Source organism: Opisthorchis viverrini (genome assembly GCF_000715545.1).
Source record: "Opisthorchis viverrini unplaced genomic scaffold opera_v5_155, whole genome shotgun sequence".
Classification (NCBI taxonomy): domain Eukaryota; kingdom Metazoa; phylum Platyhelminthes; class Trematoda; order Opisthorchiida; family Opisthorchiidae; genus Opisthorchis; species Opisthorchis viverrini.
The window spans coordinates 334,633-353,277 of NW_008751811.1; the positions used below are offsets into that span (position 1 = coordinate 334,633).

Sequence of the window (18,645 nt, forward strand, 5' to 3'; positions counted from 1 at the left end):
AAGTGCAGTGCAGGAATGAAGCTCAGTGACCCGAAACTATCATGCTGTTCTGGAGGCACTGAGCTGCTCTCTCTGGAAAATATAGTCCTTTTACCATACCAAATGACGAGTGAATTTGAATATAATGGATTGCATGGGGATCAGATTGAGTATAATCCAACGTATTACACATTCAGCCTTCGAGACACTTGAGTTAATTAACCTTTATTTATAGGCGCATGGCGTTCGCTAACATATACGACGTCATCCGACTGCCATGCGTGCTGCTAAATGAAAAGCGGACGACCGGTCATCAGCGCTTATTCAAAATTGTGCTAGGCCTAAACTTACAGGAGCATATTAGAGAAAATTCCAGTGTGTTACTTTTGGACGAAGGCTGAAGATTTTGCTTTATGGTAGCATGCACAAAAAGTAAGTCAGTTTGACGTTAATTCAGCTTATGTCTGACAGTGGTATGCTTGTGTGTGCTTAGAAATCCTGGACATGTTTTATCTATTGTTGATAGTCTGTATGACAAGCCAGTAAATAAAAACCCGTCCTACTCCATGACACGATGGTTTGTAAGCTAAATGCTTGACCACCACGTCTTACTGATAAGATTCAGCAGCACGCTGAACACTCATTAGTAGTTTTCTGAAACATTGTTTTGTCCCAAGACACTACGGATTAAAATCTAGGTGATCTTAAATAGCCCATTTTGTCCTAATTTTATGTGAATGAGCAAACTCCAGTGTTCGTCTGCCTTTAGGCTACGCTAGTATCGATTTTGATTTTGATCTACATTAAATGTAGATTGTTTTCGGGTCAATGTTAAGCTACTCAAAATGAAGGGCTTTCAAAATAATTTGGACGTAAATTAAGCTAAACAGCATTTGATACTTAGAAATAGTTTTCCAATTTGTGACCCTAAAGCACTTTTAAAACTCTGTTTTTCGAAGTCCATTGTTTTCTTTTTAGCCTTTGTTTCTTTAATCACTGAAGTTGAATGGAAAGGCGTTTGTAACAGCAACATATTTATTAGGGGATGATTTGAGTTCAGAGGTTACCGGATTCCTATGCTAAACTTCCGTGAAAATTTGTGTATCATAATATATAAGTGATTCCATTAATTACATTTCTTTTTTAGGCCCATGTCTGCCTCTTACAGAGCCTTCATTTGCATCCTTCTTGCGTCAGTTATGTTATGCTCGACGTCCAATGCACATGGAAGAGCATATGGCGAAAGCCCTGAGGAAGAATTCCCTGACGATTTTGAATTCTCTGACGATACTCGTCCCTCAATGGGTCAGTACAAACGCGCGCAGTTTCTCAGACTCGGGAAACGACCTCACTATATGATGCCCTCACGGCGTGCGAGTTTTCTACGGCTGGGGAAATAAATAAGCCAAAGTATGTAATCCATAGTTGACCATTTGTATTTCGAATCATTTGCCACTTAGTACATGTTGCCTGGTTTGACTTTAACTCTGCCGAACAGCTGGTACGTCTTCGTGTCCAAGAAACATATTTGTCAATTCAGTCTGTACAAATTATATACAAACCTCAAACACAGATTTGCAAACACAGACCAACCCACGGTTAAATATTCCATTTAGTGCTACGTTAGCCCAACGTTACGTAGATGTTAAGTCCTACTACTAAAGCGTCAAGCAGACATCAGATAAAAGCCTGGGTAAAAACTCATTAAACAAAAGCTTTCAGGTGCTTTCCCCTACCTTCTCATGTGACAGCTTTAGTGGCGCTCAGTCGTTGCTGAAAAAATTGGTTTTCACTTGTCTCGTTATATAGATGGTTCCGCCCTGTTAACCCGGTTTGACTTAAACTGGTTTCCCGTATATTTTGTTTATTCGGCTTGTATTGCGTGTTGCCTCATGTTTATTATTGCAAAATATTTAAGGCAATTTGTTTCCGTGGCGTGCAACACAATCACACTTGGGAATACACTGAACTATAGACAGGGTGGTTGGTGGAACTCTTCCGAAAAGATGTTACCATATTTAAAAACAAAATAAAAAGCTAGCGTGCTTTCGGTGACTTCAGACATATGACATGAAAAGCAAAAACTTTTAATTCAAAAACGGTTTTCTTAAGTGAGTTTTACTCAGAGTAGTTTTGAGAGCAGTCCACCGTGAGTTAGAATATTCCAGACCGTTGGAAATAATCCAGCGTCATTTAGCTCCGAGGATGTATGTAAATCAATAAACGCCTAAAAATGTTGGGTTAAGTAAGGAAACGGTAAAAAAAAGCCTGCTTTGAAAGTTAGTTGATTAGTTCAATTGGTTTTACCGCGTTTCCTGCCAGAACACACAGAAGATCAAACTTCAAACCATAAGTCCAAAAGGATTTTCACGCAGCAGTGCCTGCTTAAGGAGCTATCCGACTATGGTGATGGCGCGCCTTGACCACGAAATGTAAATATAGGATCTTATCTACAAACAGGTAAAAAACGTTAACACTATAAGCCGGAAAAACCGCTTACACACATAAGAATAGCATATATTACTGAAACGTCTCTATACGGGCTGTGTAAAAATTTAAAACACATTTCTCCACAAAATTCACAAAAAAAGTTTGCCTACACTCAGACCTGTTAAAAGTAAGATAAACCTTAGTAATAATCAACTCGAATAATAGCACACTCGGCACATACTAGAACTAAGTCAATAGGCATACCAGTTGTCACACATAATGGCTGATTGGCTTTTCAATTTCAACTCACATCCATAAAAACGCCCTAGCTATTTCACTTACGGTAACCGGAATCTACAGAAAACCGTAAACTACAAAGCTGCATCTCACCCTATAGGCACTCCAACTAGTGGTAATTTGGTTAAAATCAGCATATCTGGGGAAGGACTTCATGCAAACTGAGAGTCATACTGTGATCTCACACATCCCTTAATCCCACCAAATTGCAATCCATAGGAATAATGTTTACAAATTGTAGGTGCTTTGAAAACTGTTTTAATAACCTGGGACTAAATGGGGCTCGCTCCTCTGAGTCCAAATTCACCTCACTGTTGCTTACGTCTACCAAAAAAACATTTGACACCTCTTGAATAATCACTTTTTCTTTTCTACAGAATTCGAGGATCTCATCGTAATATAACTTGTACACTCTCGTCGTTTGCACCGCAATAAACGTTATGTCACGGACACGTGAATCAGTGCCCTCTATATTTTCAAAGCGATGAATGGGATGCAGGGAAAACATTGACACTATTTAGACAAGAAAATGGTAGTTTCTTTGTTGCATTAAAACACGTGCAAGAACGATGGATTTTGTGCAACCCGCTATGCGAGAGAATCATAAACACCACCAAATAACCTAGCGAAGGGAAGATAAATTGCATATTTTAGTAAACTGTTTATACTTCGAACACGGCGAATCGCGCTTAATACAGTTGATTCACTTATTTTCAAAACCCAAACAGCCTGTTCGTCTCTCAGTTACACTACGGGTTTCAAAAAGCCAATGGTACCGCCACTCATTCCGTGACCACCTTTAGTGTTGTACGTCACGAATATGCCGGAATCTCCGGTGCAGTATAAGTGCGGTACAAACAGGTTAGCATCTTTGAATGCACCACAAAATGCCACCAAATTGCAACATTAGTGGTGAACATTATAGTTCAACTATTGAATAATCTCAGCCATCGCATCCACGCGAGTACCAAGGCTCCTAATGAGACCCTTGATGTGGACGCATGAAGACCGGACAATCCACTCTGGATAGAACATTCTTGCTTTTTCTCATACTACCACATACATACCCACCGGAATATATGTTATTGCGATGTGAAATATTGTTTTGAAAAGCCTGACCTTGCATGCAGAAAACGAACCAACTACTGACATATTTTAGGAGAATTTTTAAGAAGATAGGTTTCCTAGAATATATCTGGGAAAGCAAGCCTGCTTTATTAGCCAATTTAGTGAAACTCATACGGAACCTTGTACAAACGCTAGTTGTTTATAAAATATTAGCGGAAGCCCAAGCAGATAACATGGAGTGAAGCCGTTTATAATGACTGAACGAAGCTACAGAAATCTGTCATAAATGAGCATAAAATAAAACAAATGTTGAAACTAAGTTCCTCAGAAGTTAACAAGTATCCTGATGCATTGACTCATGGAGGCTAATCTGTATCAAATAAATCATAATATATATAGTGCGTATGTGATGTATATATATACGCATTAGGGCCTTTAAACAGCCATTGCTGTCCGACACTTCCGCAGATAAACGGGAGCGCTGGACGTTTCATGGTTACTGTTCCACATCGTTCCACATACTTCACCACAGAAATGGCCGGTTTCCGTTATAATCTGTGATAGCAATGGACTGGCCAATGGACACTGTTGTTTTGAAACATATTGGAACAGTGTGAAAGATATCAATACGCGAAGTGCGCAGAGGTTTCAGTTCCCAAGGAGCGGAAGCAGCAAGTGGCCTGTTAATCACTGGAGTCAAGGCACAATGCCCTTAAATGCAGAAGGTTTGTAGAACGGCCTCGCAAAAAAACGCCCACAAAAATTTTGTGCACATCTTGGTTTGTGACCAGAGAAAGGCTGTGATGCTTCCCACTGTTTGCAAGAGATTCTGCAACATTATCTGATGGATCTTTGCCATGCCACACAAGAAAATTATGAGGGATAAGTGGGTGATCCAAGGTTAGGAGAAAAGTCAGAAATAACGAGAACCACATGGGTCATTCCCTCATAAGTATTATGCTGCTCGCGCTGTACGAGGTGCCACGAGTAGTGATATTCCTTTCACTACTTCGACAGACGTCCCTAACCTGCTGATTTTCTGAAGATCGGATTGCCTCACTGGAGTTTCTGGTAACACCAGTTAATTATTTGCGCCTAAGTTACGTAACTTTGGTTTGCCCAAAGGCCATAAGGGCTACCTTGTTATGCTGTGTGCGGTACTGGTGTTTGAATAATCGGGCATAACACTTATGGACTTGTTAGCCCGGTGAGTCAAAGAATAGCAGAAATTTGTTACAATTCCAGTGGACTTCAGCGGTGAAAACCACATTTTGTAAAAGCTGCACATACGAGAAACCAAACGTCAGATTTAGATGTAAGTGCTGTCAAGGTTTTTTAAAGTTCTGATGAATTAGCCTGAGCTTCAACCAAAAGAGCAACAAGCAAATACCACACAAACCCTCGTAAGATGAACCGACTATCAAGGGAAACATATCAAATCGAAACATGATTTTAAAACTCATCCTTTCGTACCGGCGGGATGAAAATCTCTATATGCAACTTTTAAGCTGTTTTGCAAAGAGTTTTTGAGGTCAGTGGCCCGAAAACACTTACGCGATCCACTCTCCAACCTCCTTATTTAGAAGAGAAGGCCGCACTTTATTAAGCTTCATAAATTTTTATCAGATATTCTCCAGTGTAATCGGTTTTGAACCAGGCATTCTTGTTTGAATCAAATGCCAAGGAAATATAAACTCTGAAATTACAGTTAGTAAAACTCACGGACTAGCCGCCTAAAACTTTTACACGAATGATAAGCCCACCGCGAGTTTTATGCTCGTGATCCAAAGCGTTATTCCACTAATTTTTAGACCTTCTTACTCATAATGTTACACAGTGCCTTAGAAGATAAATTGCTTTACCGTAAAAAGCATGAATATGTACCAAGCACGGTTAACTGTATACGTAAGGTACGTAAACTTTAGATCGTTTGCAGGTGGTTTTCAAAAAATAGCATCGACGCCTTTCCCACTGAAACAGACTAGGTATGGACAATATCAAGACAGACGTGGCAGTTCTTATTAAAATGTCCGGCGAGGATCGAAACTGGGTCATCGGACTGTACTTTTGGAAATTGCATCCACATTTCTCTTACCAAGGTCCATATTTTTCATATCTGCAACGAAAACTTGTCACTAGTGAACAAACGGTCAGATATCATAGAACCATTCAACTAAAGTTATTTGATGGGCTCACCCACGACAGCTAATTATACGGTAGACGTACGTCAATGTAATGTGTGGTGCACAGTCCAGAACCCGATATCAGCGGGAAAGAGGATACCGGATACATGAAGCTTTTAATTGTAGTATCGTCATTCTTTTTACTGATACATTCATTCTTTTAGTTTGACGACCGATTCATCCAAGGTGCGAAAGAAACTGTAAGTTAACATTCCGGTAAATGAGCCCACCAGTTAACCGGCTGAGGGCTGTTAAAAGAGACAAATGGGAGTTTAAAAAGAAAGACATTTAGGTTGATAGATTAGTCGACAGTCCAGCAAATTGTGTGAATTTGTTTCATACTTACCATTAAAGTTGACACACGTGAATTTATTCAAATACTAACCAAAATAAGTTTCTGACGGAAGACAGATGTGAAACCTAATAAGAGGCATTCTTGCGAGTTTTGAAATGGCAAATAATCCCATCATAGCGTCTACCTATCTATGAGTGTTTCAACAAACTTTCATCAGCTTACAACGTTCGGACCACTTTATACTTAGTTCACTTATAACAGTATAGCTTTTATTCCATAAGTCTGGACGACTGTCCCTCGTTGCCTGCTCTCTATCTAATCACATCCGACTGTACCCAAGCATAACATGCTGCTAACCACAACAAACCCGACATAAAATATGTAGATAAAACACTGATTTAACTGCACATCTACGCTTTTCTGAAACTCCTGTGGGACGGCAACAAATGTCAGACAACGAAGATTGCTTTTATACCCACAAGTACTTTTCGTCAATTCATTTTGCTGTGGTCACTCGAAGGCGGTTGCTACAATGGGCGAATCGTGTGAGATGACTATTTTGGAAGCAGAGCACACGAGAATGATGACCTTCCATGAAAATATACTGCGATCTCTCGAATATCGTGCCAACGTAAACATGTGGTAGCCTGTGTGCAGCACATTTAGTTGTAGAATATCATAAACGAGAGATTCAACGGAGTCTCTAATGAAAACCAAATTGATTTGCAAATCAGTGTATTTTTCGAGAGAAGAGTGACCTTTATTTTAGCATAAAAAGATGGCGTTTCTGTATAATGTATATTTACTTTCAGCAAAAAACTGGATATACAGTACACCTCACACAGTGGCAGCTTACACAATAACATGATATAACGGTTCGCAAAATATACACCAATTTGATTTTAGCGGGGAACTCAAGTGAATCCCAACTATCTCTCTCGCTTATGGCGGTAGAAATATAAGGTTGATGGAAGCTCCGAATTTGCGTTCACTTGACTAAGTACAAAAATAACGAAGTTGGTAGCGGACTGTAGAAGAGTTTTCAGTAAACTTATGATTGGATCGCTTCATGTTAATATGACACGACCTCTCAAATATCGTGCCATCTTGAGCATGGCGCGGTCCTGGTGCAGCGCATCTACTTTAATAATATCAAAAATAGAGGTTAAGCTGGGTTCAGTTGAGTCCACTTTCAAAAGCACACCGGTGTGCAACTCAGTGTGGTTTGCAATTTTCGTTCATTTCGGGATAAAAAAGAATATGAAATTGATGGAAACCCAAGGAGTGCTCATACTTATTGAGCTTTTGTCTGAGAAGACAACAACAGTTTACGTGTAATAGCACCATCCGAACAGCTAGTGATCTTTTGCACAACCTATTCCTCAAAAGCAACTGGTCCGTTGTCAGACTCATCTATTGGACACCGATGCACATGGATATAATCAGAGATTTTATCCACTTTGGGAAGATGAAAAAAATTTCGAGGTGAACTTGAAGGTGATAACTGAATTTCGCTTAGGTTATATATAAGTGGATTCGTCTGTCGTTGTTCAACTTTTGGTGCACCCTTTTGGTGCCTAACTGCCATGCCACGCGAAGGTTGCACAAGGACTGAGATACTGCCAGGTTGCCCAATCCTAGACAGGGGAAGTCGAGAGGCAGAAGTCGGGTTCAAACCACGGACCTTTTGTTAAATAGATCCGCACTTCCCATCTCGCCTGTCTGTTTGTATTCTTCTACGGTTGTGTTGGTTTATCACGGTCTGGTCATTCGTCTAACTGGAGTACTACGCAAAACGTTGAATACTCACTTAATGGCTCGTGTCGTGCTAAGAAGCGAGCGCACTTTCATACGCAGCACAAACATTAGTCTAATACTTGGCTTTACTTCCTCTCATAACATTCTAAGGCTTTCTGATCGTTAGAAGTTTTCTCCACTCCAAGACATGGTAGCCTATTTTAAGAAGTATGGAACAGGTTTATGGACTTAGAAACAATTTTTAAATGAAAAATACACATCATACCAGCTACAACAAGTCTTCGTGCAGATTATGAGCAGCACCAAACTGTTCAGAGGATACCATCCAAAATATACTCGGTTCGCGACCAGCTTGGTGTTCTGTATACGGTTGGTGATATCCAGCAAGAATGCCACATCTCATGTTGCTTTATCTCAATCGATAGAAAGTAAGTCTATTCTCGGAAACCTATATTTCCTTCCATTTATTTCTTGAGGAATCTAAATATCCCATTAGGCTCACCGGTGCGCTTCATACACTTTGCCAAAAAATTCCTAATCAAGCGGAACCTCGACGGATCAAAAGGGAACATAAATTGGTGCTCGGTTCATGGAATGGACGATAAAGGAATCACAGTCTAGAATTAGGGATGCGCAACTGGGTGAAAATTATAAATAGGCACATAACTATGCCAATAAAATGTCCCTTTTTGCCGTTAGGACGTAAAAACGTAAAATTAGGAAACACTGGATAGCTTAAATCATGGACCAGAACAGAACCCTAGATGGATGCGGACTTTATACCTCCATACCTTGGTGCATCAGCCATTGTTTGTCTTGAAATTCGGTTTAACCGATTCGTCACTGAAATTCAGTACATAGTTACATGAAATATGAGCACAACAAACATTTTTAGACAAAACATCTCCATGCGGGTGCTGGGCAACCTCACCTAGCAGGTGATGACTCGCTCCGCTGGACTAACGAGCATATCAGTGATCTGGAACAGTAAGTCACGAAAGTGACATGATCCTGTCAGCTATGGCTGGAGGTTGGCTAAAAATTAGCAAACCCAATTTAAAAAACATCATTTTGTTGAAAAGCGGGTTGTATACCGGAGATGCACTGCCGTTCACGCTCTTGAACAACTGTTAACCACTTTGTTGGTTTGATTTCTGTGATTCACTTACGATCGTGTCCCATGAGATCATCGAATCCTATTGCAAGCTCGGTTGCCTGAGGATAACGGTCTTGACCTTATACTCAGAGCTGACATCCGGGCCCATTTAGCTGGATAAACCCAGCATAGTGGCAAAGGATGAGTGGGACCATGTCCTGTCTAATTGTGAGTTGATCCCCTCTCGTGAACGAATCATTAAATGTGCAGGCACCGGCAAGAATGTAGCGGGTTCGAAACTCTCTGAGTTTCATCAGATGCACACTAGTGATGACCATCATTGATGATGCTATCGTAATTCAGAGCTTTTCAGTTTTTAGTACAGATTTACTTTACCAACGGTATGAATTTTCAATTGTAAATTACCCAGTCTTCTTGCACCATCATCAACTAATGACATCCCAGAAAACGGGCTAGGCGTAAGAATTCCGCATGAGGTAACGGCGTACAAACTGGAAGGAGGAAAGAAATCTCAAGCATAACACGGCCGTATCCGTTGGATTTTTTTTCATAAACAAAACTTACAGGATCATTAGGTGGGTCCTGCGGCGTTTATAGAAATTCCAGCCTTCTGTAAGTCAGTGAAAGCAAATTTACGAAATGGGAATTATTTACGATCTGATAATCATTTGCAGGATCAGCCCTGTCTGAACACGATCATTCTAGCTCGCAGTAATATGGATTTATTGACATTGTGAAACGACTTGGAAGTCGCAGTCGAGATTCCATCATGAGCGTGAAGTCAACCTATGCAAGAAAAATTGGCACCCCATTCTACACCTGTTTTGCCTTAGGCGCTGCACATCCCCGAGAAACGCTGTGAGTGTTTACGGCTGCGATTTTCCGGCTGATAGTTAAGAAACAAACCACTGAGCTAAGGCAGATGATGTACAATGTAAGTAGCTCATCCCAATCAAGATATACTGCCACTCATTGTTCAATCACGCAATTCATATCTTTACACATGTTGACTGTGTCCCTGATAGAAGACATCTCAAGTGGAAGGTTCACACTCTTTGTAAGCTATTTGCCTTTCCAAGCTACATGCAGGATCTCGATAGCTAAATTTCAGGTCTCCTCATAACATCAGAAAATATACGTGGCTCAGATCGAGGAATAATTCACATGTTGCGTGAGCCTTGTATCTAGGTCACCACGTCATCAACAGGTTTCGGCTGTTTTACGAAGAGGTATAGCAAGAGAAACTTTGTTTTTATCCCCCACGAAGCTAAAGGTAACCTCCTGTGAAAGGAAGAAACAAAGTATCTGAACTGTACACTTGAGTTTTCCAGATTTTATGCGGAAGAAAAGTGAGTATTGGTTTGATGCTTATCAGTTTGACAAAAATCTGAAAAATTAGTTGGCTTTTTAGAACATTTGGTGAACTCACTCGCTCCAACCATGAGAAGGGTCAAACTTTGGAAGCAACCAATACTATTCAGGTGCAACTATCTACGCATTAAGTATCTGGGGAGCACATATTTGAAACAGCATTTTGCTCAAAAAGAAAAAGTCGGACAGCGCGCCCCCTGCAAGCTGAAAATGATCCAGATGTCTATGAAAATGCATGTCATTCTTGCATAAGCACTAGAACTGACGTGCCCTCTGTAGAAAAAAAATCGTGAGTTAAGATGTAGTTTATATTAAATGAACTTCAGCCTAAAGAATTCCCCACTGTCGCTCTGATTTGATACCATTGGTTATTTCAGATATTTATTCAAAAACAAGAAACTCAAAGGCTAGCTCTCTACCTTTCACCATTCCGACCAAGTACTTGATGGCTGAAAATTCTGTGAGATGGGGATTTCTTCACACTGAATCCTAGAGACCATTTGAGTTCAGTGACCTGAAGGTAGGCCCGGAAGTTCATTGAGTTAACGCAATGAGGAATGTACCGGCACACTAGTATCAAAATCACATGGTTGTGACTAAAACATTCTGGTTTGATTCGGTTTCCTTTCTTTCTACCTTGAGTCTGCTCTAGCGAATTTCCATTTATGTGTAAGTGAGCAACGATTAACGGACGGTATTCGTCCTACAGATTCTTTCAAACGACATGTAGGCGGTATTTCCTATCCTCGTATGTAACCACTGGGAATACATTTCCGTTCAGGTGAACAATGTGCACCATAATATGGCTGTATCTTTTCATGCGGAAAATATTATATATATATATATATATGCGTAGCATATAGTATTTATATTATGTATAATATGAATGTGTAAAGATCAACCAACCAATAATAATCACTTTGAATTTTTAGACCGTTTATCACCGAACGACAGGAATGGCATTCTGAAGCGCTCAATGTAATCGAAGACAAGGTTTCTAGGTTTACTCCAGTAAGATGGAATAGATATTTGGTTTACACTTCGCTTAATCGGACCGGACAAACATTTGATTACCTTTGACTATCTTCAGGAGGAATGAAATATTTTAACCAAAATATTATTCTCCAATAACTACCCATCAAAATTTACTGCTGTCCAGAACACACCGAGATCGTCACAGGAGTGGGCACATATGGTGAAAGAAGTGGATGCCTTCACTGGCCTGCAGTTAGGAAGCGACCATATCTACAGCTATAAAGCTGTGATTAGCTGCATTTATTGACCAATCCAGGTGTTCTTTATTTTTTCAACGAGGGGAGTTGAACTGAAAAGGAAAATACAATGCACGCACGCATATTTTCCTGAAGTTATGACGACACTTATATTGACACAGAAGTGCCTCAACCGGGCCCGAAAAACTACCTCATCGACTGCAAGGCATATTGAGGCCACCTGCCATTGAGTCAACCCCAAAAATCATTCAGTTATTCTCCACAAGCAACCCGAAATTGTTAGCATTCAACAAAATTTGGCGAATCGAAATATTTTGCCCGTAGTAAAACAGGTGAATAGTGTACAGTGAAGGTTGTTATGTGATAATCTTCGAGCTCATCACACAACGGACATCTGCCAGACTGACCACTGTTGACATTCCCTTTTGTTCCAATGTGTCCTCTCCAGGTCCGTTCCTTCAATGTCTGAGTGGCTGAGCAGGCGATTAGTTGGATGAGAAATTATGTGTTTTCAGTAAGGATGAAATAGCTGTGCATTGTTTTCTCATATGTGTGGCATAGAATGGTTTCATTGCCAGGACGGAATTCCCATTGGTCTTTTAAAATCTAATCATGGTTTCAAGTGCATTGGACGTCTTGGTCACCAGAAACACAAAAGGCCCCCTGTCTCGCTCTGCACACCGAAAATCTATGTGGGTTGCACACTGTCCAAACTTTACCTGGTAAAGTTGTCCGTTGCGCTACAAACATATATTGATGCTGAATTAATTTCATAGAGCCAGACAATTGTACATTGGATAAACTCGAGCAGGGAACAGAATTGCCCAAAGATTTACTTTGATCAAGTAAATGCCATAGCTGCTCCATCAAATAGCACCTGGCTTCCAGTAAGGTACCGAAATCGTCACCCACAGTACGGAACATTGAGTTTGACATTTGTCTTTCTTATAATGATGGTCCGTCTTTCGGCTTATTTAAACAGATGCTAGACGTACCCCTGCACCAGACTTGCAATGCAGCACAGTTGGTCGCAAAAGCATATGCGCGGACCATGCAAATGCCGCCAACCAAGATGCTGACTGCAGTTTTATCCACACCTCACTTCAGTTATCATTCCTCTTGCCGTTGCGTCGATGAATCGGTAGAACTAACAGGAGGTTTGAAATGCAAGCAAAGGTACACGTGTCCAAAAACACCTGTACCAGGTCAGCTGACTTCAAACTAGCGCTGATCGAATCCAGGATCAAGGGGTAGATTTCTAAGCCTTTAAAAATACACAGGTTACACATGATTTCATCTCACCTTTCCGGATTTTCTTATGAGGTGGCAAACCATAGAAGCTGATCTTCCTTGAAGCCATATTGATTAATCTTTTTTAGCCCGTCTCCTACGCTCAGAATGACCTAACGGTCACTCCTTGGCAGCCTTAGTGTTACTGATTGGTGCATAGCGATCCAATCAGCCGAAGACAAGCAACCATTTTCTGATTAAAACAATATTTCCTATAAATAGACAGATATTTTTTCCAGAGAAATAGGTAGGACACTCAGCAACTAACTACACAATCGTTGGTCTGATGCGGTAATGCACTAATAAAAGGTGGTCTGTTATCAACTGGAAAAATCGTAGTAGGAATTACTGGCACAATAACCTCGACAGTCCTTCAAACGGTCGGCTGTCAAGGTCATCCAGTGGACACCACATTCAAGCATTTAGATGGCTTGGACTTTAGTAACTTATGTTCAGCGTTATAGCCATGTAGACAATTGATTAAAGAATTTCTGTTTTTTCTCAGTGATAATATTTTTGTGTGTGTGTGTATTTGGGTTAAATTCACGTCCATCTGGTGCGATATATCTCATGTATGGACGAATACTCAGCAGAAGTGACCATGACGCTGGTTGAATAGGATGACTTCTATTTCACGAGATACCTCATTTGTCTTCCATTTGGCGTGAAACAGCGAGCAGGAACCTGCCTGGAGTATTTTTCCCACAAATTCGCGTTTTCCGTTGTTCTCTGGTACGGGTTATTTCACTTGATGACAAACTTTCAAATTGGGATTGCTTTCAAAACTTGACAGTACTAGTCTCAACTGTTTTTGAGAATGACTTAAAATAGTAAGAGACGTATTGAGTGCCTGAACAACACTCTTGATTTCTTCTTTTGTTAGACAGTGGGAGAAGTGGAGAGAGCCTGCATGACGAAATCTCAGTGGCTGAATAAACTTTAAAGTAAGGGTAGATTCACAGTCGAGAACGTATAGTAGTGTTCACGTCAGTTCACTCCTTTATGCGTTTATGCGTTGGACCCATCGATCCAAGTATCCAAGGATTTCAAGTCGAATACAAAAGGGAAATCATAGCAGTAGCAACCCAAACGCTAGCTGAGCTCCCCAGAGAACGTTTGAGTCGTTCGTTTAGCTTGGGTTCTCCGTCGTGATACAGCCAGAAAGTCTAGTCTACTCATTGAGCTAGACAGTTTTTTTTTCAGAAATTGCATCCTAGTCTACAGACGAATTAGGCAACAAATATATAAATATTCTTTTTAATTTTCTTGCCCAGTTTTATTTATAGCATGCTTATAGCAAACCAAAAAGCCTTGTCGGTAAACATTTTAAGCCAGGTGGTTCGAAAAGTACGCGGACAAGATCACGCGAAAAGTGGAGGTTAACGTTAGAACATTAGCGGCTCGGATTAACTACTTGATTTTCATCTACATAATCAAACTGTACAAAAAGCAGAATCACTCTTACAATTCGAATGCGTGCCAACTCAAAAATAAATCAACATTCTTTTGCAGGTTAAATGATTGCATCAGTTAATTCAAGCGAAAATCTGAATTAACGTTCCGAACGCTCCAAATGTCCTTGAGACAAAAATCCGACAAGTCCTGAATTGATTAAGGATATTTACGATGTTAATTTTCGAGCGAATTCGGAACAAATTCACAGATGATGTTCCGCAGCGTAACTACGTAACCTAGCGCGCGAAAAGCTTTTTCGCCTTGTGCGTTACGAAGTGTTATCAACTCGATGCTTGGTTGATTAATCGACATTCTGATCCGGATTGAGAATTTTTATAGATGAAGCGGTATGCAGCTAGTGAATTCAGCCTGCTCCATAACCCTACTTTATGTCTGAAAAGAGCTTTTGACGCATGAATACTTCTGTGGTTGGTTTCGGTTCAATGAAACAGAGTGATACTCCAATATTCAAAATTACTGGAGCGTGTGGAGTTTAGTTTCCCCTACTAAAATTGCGCTAATCGTGGCGAGGGTTTAGAACGTTAATTCATATCCAAACGCGCGGTATGTAGAGCGGTCTAGGAACTGCCTTCCCCGGTAGATTTTTTGGCAAGATTGAACTTATAAGCATTTTTTTTCAAAAAAGTAGTGACTGATCTTATCGATTATGTAGTTGACATTTTAGTACAGCACGCAGAAAGGTTAATAAACGAAGACAGCAACCCCGGACCCCCGCTGGTGAGTGTCTCATCTGAAACATCTATGTATGGAGGTCTTGTCTAGTTGAAATCCCTTTTGGTTGGTCGATTTGACTAGTCCGATCTAGTCCTGCGTTCAATTCACAGACCTTTTTGTCGATTTCCTTAGCGCAGTTGGAAGACATAAGTTTTGGGATATTTGTGTTCATTGCAGTCCTTCTTAGACGCCAGCAGAAATTAGCGCGGAGTTGAAAACCGGGTTTACCTTATCCTAACCATGAAATTCGATAGTTTTCGGAGTAGTATTCTGATTACCATACCTCGGTAAGTAAGGAGTCACCAAAGGACAATAGGTTTGTGCGCCGATACTTTGGTCGGCCTAGTACTATTTGATAAGAAGTCAGGAGGTCTTTGAACAAATTGTAAGTCAAATAAGTTGGTTGAAAACGAGTCCTTAGAGGAGGAATGTCGGCTTGGAGACGAGGTTGGTATTTTGTACCAGATGTTCTTTAAATCCCGGTCAGTAGACAAAGATTTCAAGGAAAGATTGATCTCGCTTCCTCCTAAACAGCGCTTTACTTTGTACACGCACATGCAGTTGTGAAAGCCGTACATTTTGCTTCTTTCTGAATATCTTGGGGATTCTGGGATCAAAGTTCATCTCACTAAAACTCAAAAGAGCGGCCGAACCTTCTGGATCACAAGTTGAGTCGAAGTCACGAAGTTGTAATTTTATTCTGAACGTTCTCACTAGTTAACTAAATAGCGCGAATTATATGGGGCGCTTATGTTTGGAGTAAGTAACCAGGATTTCTCTTTTCTTTTAGCGGAGAACAAATATTTTTATCGTTTAGGAACGGGCCTAGATCGTTGGTAAAGTGAATTGTAGAGTTTTTGTCATTTTAAATGTTTGGTTTTGTTGTGTTATTGGAGTGCACCAGATGCTTTAACCAGGAATCTGAAGACCGAAGTCTCCTATGAAGCAAACTGCTTAGTGCTACAGTATTTGCCTGCTGAAATAGTCGCATAAGAGAAGTCATATCTCTGACAGTTGGAATCCCGAATCGATTCATGTGACTTTATGATTTCTGTACCGAAACTAACTAATATGGCGTGAAATTGTTTTGTAAGCATTTGTTACAGCACTCGGTCCGAGTGCGCTCAACAGTACATCAAATCCGAATGGATTACAGCAGCCTGTACGAATACAGGCACATAAAGCAAACCAACAAACGTCATCGACTGATCAACTATCTTTGCTATCGGGTCTAACTTGATTTCATGATAATTCCCCCCTTTCATTTGCTAACCCCGTTCATTTACTTTTGATTTCCACTTGATTTACTCATCTGTACCTGCCACTCACCTTGCCGCAAAGGCCACCCAGTCCGATACCGGTATATTATCATGTGTGTATGCGTGAATGTGCGCAGTTGACCTGCTTATTCATGCGTGTTCGTGTCTCTTTTCCTGAACCTGATTTCCGTCGCACCGCCAAAATGAGATTCAGTTAGGTTCCACGTGAGTCTCTCGCAAAACCAATTTGTTTGTAAATGAGTGTGTTTCGCTAATTCCATATAGTTTTTTTCAAGTAGAACATAAGGTTGACGGAAATTCGGGGACTGTGCCTACCTGACGATTACCGCGAGGGACGGAACCGGTCGTGGGATGTCGAAGAATCTTCAGCAACCTTATGAGTAGTGTATTACGTCGATTAAATCAGACGTCTTTAGTAGTTAGAAAGAGTGAACATAAATATCACAATGAAACAAGTGTATAACGCGGAAAAGAGACAAATCAAAATATTATGGGCGATGCCCCCTCTGCAGCAACCGCTTTTGGGTGATTCCGTCAGCGAAATAAGCACAGTTACCACTGCACCTGGTCATTGCGATGTTTAACAGTCAACAGAAGTAATCTTCCGAAGTCCCATTCAACTCACAACAGCAGCATGAGGTAATAACCTTAAAAACTGATTTACTTCGATACTGTGAAATGCTTCGATATCATTCCGGTATGTGGCCACTTCAACGTCCTGTATCCAGATGCACAGTTGCAACACGACTTCGGGCCACAGCTATCGTGCCATCTGAGGGAGACACCAGCGATGAGATACTGTTAGGTCGCCCATGACTGACTAGGAGCAGTCCAGACGTCAGAGTTGAATTTGAACTACAGATATTCTAGTTTGATATCAAGGATGGTCGGGCGCCAATTTGTATACCTAACCCATACCAAATAGGTGGAATAATTTACTGATTCAGCAGTATGCTCCACCGAAAGTCGATGATGCGATACCTCATCGCAAGATTTGTGGTTAAATTGCCCCGAACCTTTAGGACCAAGAAACAGCGAAAAGCGTGAAAGTAGATCCGTGAAATGATTTAACTTTAGTAAAAATTCACAGTCATAAAAGACGGCTAGTTCCCGTTCTTAAACTACTTTAGGTGATGAATTTTTAATATTAGTTCCGCAAAAGAGCATCAGCCTAGTGAAAACATAATCCTCTGTTACCAGCAGTCCTTCAGAAGTTCTGATGATGCTCTTACAACAAATGTAACGGTTTTACTGATTCCAGAGTTTCTCAATAATCACTGATTCGAAAAATACCCTTTATCGTCAAATCTTTTGACATCATGAGAAACATAAGTTCACGCCTTGCCTATGAAACAGCTTAGCGTACTAGGCAAACCAGAATGTAAATAGTAGAGCTGCGAATGTTCCTCTCATCTTGCACTGTGACAGGTTAATGCATTCGTTCTGCAACTAGTCGGCTCCGTTTCCGTACTATAGTGCATAAACACTACACGATAATGGGCTTAATGGGCAAACCGAATTAAGCTGAACATTAAGCGCATGTAGCAGGTATAGTGGAGACTAATGCACACTGTTAGATGTCAGATTTACGCAGTTTTATTGTCACGATCTGATTCCACTACCAGGTACGAACAAGCGAACTGCTTCAATGCAAGTTCGTAGTTGTTCAAGGTGCGACTGGGCAGGAGTGTAAAGCTGACATCGCTAACTGTTGATGAGGGATTTGGATATCCCAATAAATGGTTTCACGCATTTAACAGACATTATTTTTCCTGAATTCCACCTGCCACAGTAATTGTTCAGTTTTCACAACGCTGCCAAAATTCGGTGCTTCTGGGAGCGTATGCGTAACTGTCAATCAGACCTACGATACTCTTCTCCATGCTAAATTCCGCACTCATAAAATTCAGTGATTATTTTTCACCGCGCATGAAGGGAAAGCAACCAAGTTCAAGCCGCACGGTATCACGTCAGAGGAAGTTTCCGCTTGAGTGGCATTTATATTTCGTCTGCTGAGTTTTTAAGACAGGCCACTGATAGGCAAAACGACAGACAGATGACATCCTCTTTAAAAAACGTTGTTTGCCTTCGCCATCATCATCTCCGCTCGGTGAAACATCATTGTTGGCATCATACGCGAAACGTGCAGACTGTT

At 40.7% G+C, this 18,645-nt stretch overlaps 1 protein-coding gene across 1 annotated transcript in view; it reads left to right on the forward strand.

Moving 5' to 3' along the window:
- Positions 1 to 18,645, forward strand: part of T265_07004 (hypothetical protein) — a gene marked incomplete at both ends in the record, with an annotated part of 83,805 nt that overhangs the window by 61,497 nt on the left and 3,663 nt on the right. The window contains 2 exons of the mRNA XM_009172425.1: positions 1,127 to 1,284; positions 6,122 to 6,157. Of these exons, the coding sequence (XP_009170689.1) occupies positions 1,127 to 1,284; positions 6,122 to 6,157 (194 nt within the window). The remainder of the gene's footprint in view (positions 1 to 1,126; positions 1,285 to 6,121; positions 6,158 to 18,645) is intronic.